Raw genomic sequence first — 2,177 nt, forward strand, 5'->3', positions numbered from 1 at the left:
TATGCTCGTCTTCTCCATAGATACTATCTGGTCATCGCTTGGCATCTCATGATTTGGCCAAGCGAACTCACTCAGCAGCTGATCGCACGTCGCCTGCCTCTGTCGTTCGACTCGCTGCCGTCTAGAAGACTGAGCCGATAACCGTTGTTATCCCAACAAGTCATTCCCAACAATGGACGATGCTCCTCATAACTAACAACATGCACCTCCTTCGGATTGAGCCAGCATCCATTGTGGAAATATAGAGAGGACTGAGTAATTTTCAATTATGGACGATGCCCCTTGTGACTAACTCTTTGGAACTCCTTCAGTTTGAGGGTGATATTCGCCATTCCACTATCCATTGTGAAAATAGAGGCAGGACGGGTCATTCCCAACTATAGGCGATGTCTTTTGTGACTAACTATGTGGGCCTCCTTTAGATTGAGGATGATATCCGTCACCACTATCCATCGTGAAAATATAGGAGTACTGAGTCATTCCCAACAATGGACGATGCTCCTCATAACTAACAACATGCACCTCCTTCGGATTGAGCCAGCATCCATTGTGGAAATATAGAGAGGACTGAGTAATTTTCAATTATGGACGATGCCCCTTGTGACTAACTATTTGGAACTCCTTCAGATTGAGGGTGATGTTCGCCACCCCACCGTCCATTGTGAAAATAGAGGCAGGACGGGTCATTCCCAACTATAGATGATGCCCCTTGTGTTGCTTGGCTGTGACTCTTAGTCGATAACACAACTTAGAAGAAGTTGTAAAGATCTCTGTCTTAATTTATTCGGGAGAATGGATGATTAGCCATGCACATACGTGCAATCGCGCACAATGTCTAGAAGCAGTAACACCCTTGTGACTAACAAAATGGACGGACCCCTTTCAGTTTGAGGGTGATATTCGCCATTCCACTATCCATTGTGAAATATAGAGAGGACTGAGTAATTCCCAACTATAGGCGATGTCTTTTGTGACTAACTATGTGGGCCTCCTTTAGATTGAGGATGATATCCGTCACCACTATCCATCGTGAAAATATAGGAGTACTGAGTCATTCCCAACAATGGACGATGCTCCTCATAACTAACAACATGCACCTCCTTCGGATTGAGCCAGCATCCATTGTGGAAATATAGAGAGGACTGAGTAATTTTCAATTATGGACGATGCCCCTTGTGACTAACTATTTGGAACTCCTTCAGATTGAGGGTGATGTTCGCCACCCCACCGTCCATTGTGAAAATAGAGGCAGGACGGGTCATTCCCAACTATAGGCGATGTCTTTTGTGACTAACTATGTGGGCCTCCTTTAGATTGAGGATGATATCCGTCACTCCACTATCCATCGTGAAAATATAGGAGTACTGAGTCATTCCCAACAATGGACGATGCTCCTCATAACTAACAACATGCACCTCCTTCGGATTGAGCCAGCATCCATTGTGGAAATATAGAGAGGACTGAGTAATTTTCAATTATGGACGATGCCCCTTGTGACTAACTATTTGGAACCCCTTCAGATTGAGGGTGATGTTCGCCACCCCACCGTCCATTGTGAAAATAGAGGCAGGACGGGTCATTCCCAACTATAGACGATGCCCCTTGTGTTGCTTGGCTGTGACTCTTAGTCGATAACACAAGTTAGAAGAAGTTGTAAAGATCTCTGTCTTAATTTATTCGGGAGAATGGATGATCAGCCATGCACATACGTGCAATCGCGCACAATGTCTAGAAGCAGTAACACCCTTGTGACTAACAAAATGGACCCCTTTCAGTTTGAGGGTGATATTCGCCATTCCACTATCCATTGTGGAAATATCTAGAGGACTGAGTAATTCCCAACTATAGGCGATGTCTTTTGTGACTAACTATGTGGGCCTCCTTTAGATTGAGGATGATATCCGTCACCACTATCCATCGTGAAAATATAGGAGTACTGAGTCATTCCCAACAATGGACGATGCTCCTCATAACTAACAACATGCACCTCCTTCGGATTGAGCCAGCATCCATTGTGGAAATATAGAGAGGACTGAGTAATTTTCAATTATGGACGATGCCCCTTGTGACTAACTATTTGGAACTCCTTCAGATTGAGGGTGATGTTCGCCACCCCACCGTCCATTGTGAAAATAGAGGCAGGACGGGTCATTCCCAACTATAGACGATGCCCCTTG

General features: G+C 44.9%; 1 protein-coding gene across 1 annotated transcript in view; it reads right to left on the bottom strand.

Annotated features, from left to right (window-relative positions):
- The window catches only part of Pmar_PMAR004453 (rage-1, putative), a gene marked incomplete at both ends in the record, with an annotated part of 9,327 nt that overhangs the window by 1,985 nt on the left and 5,165 nt on the right, over positions 1-2,177 (bottom strand). The window contains 2 exons of the mRNA XM_002764953.1: positions 72-121; positions 1,710-1,819. Of these exons, the coding sequence (XP_002764999.1) occupies positions 72-121; positions 1,710-1,819 (160 nt within the window). The remainder of the gene's footprint in view (positions 1-71; positions 122-1,709; positions 1,820-2,177) is intronic.

Source organism: Perkinsus marinus, assembly GCF_000006405.1.
Source record: "Perkinsus marinus ATCC 50983 genomic scaffold scf_1104296975926, whole genome shotgun sequence".
NCBI classification, from domain to species: Eukaryota; Perkinsozoa; order Perkinsida; family Perkinsidae; genus Perkinsus; species Perkinsus marinus.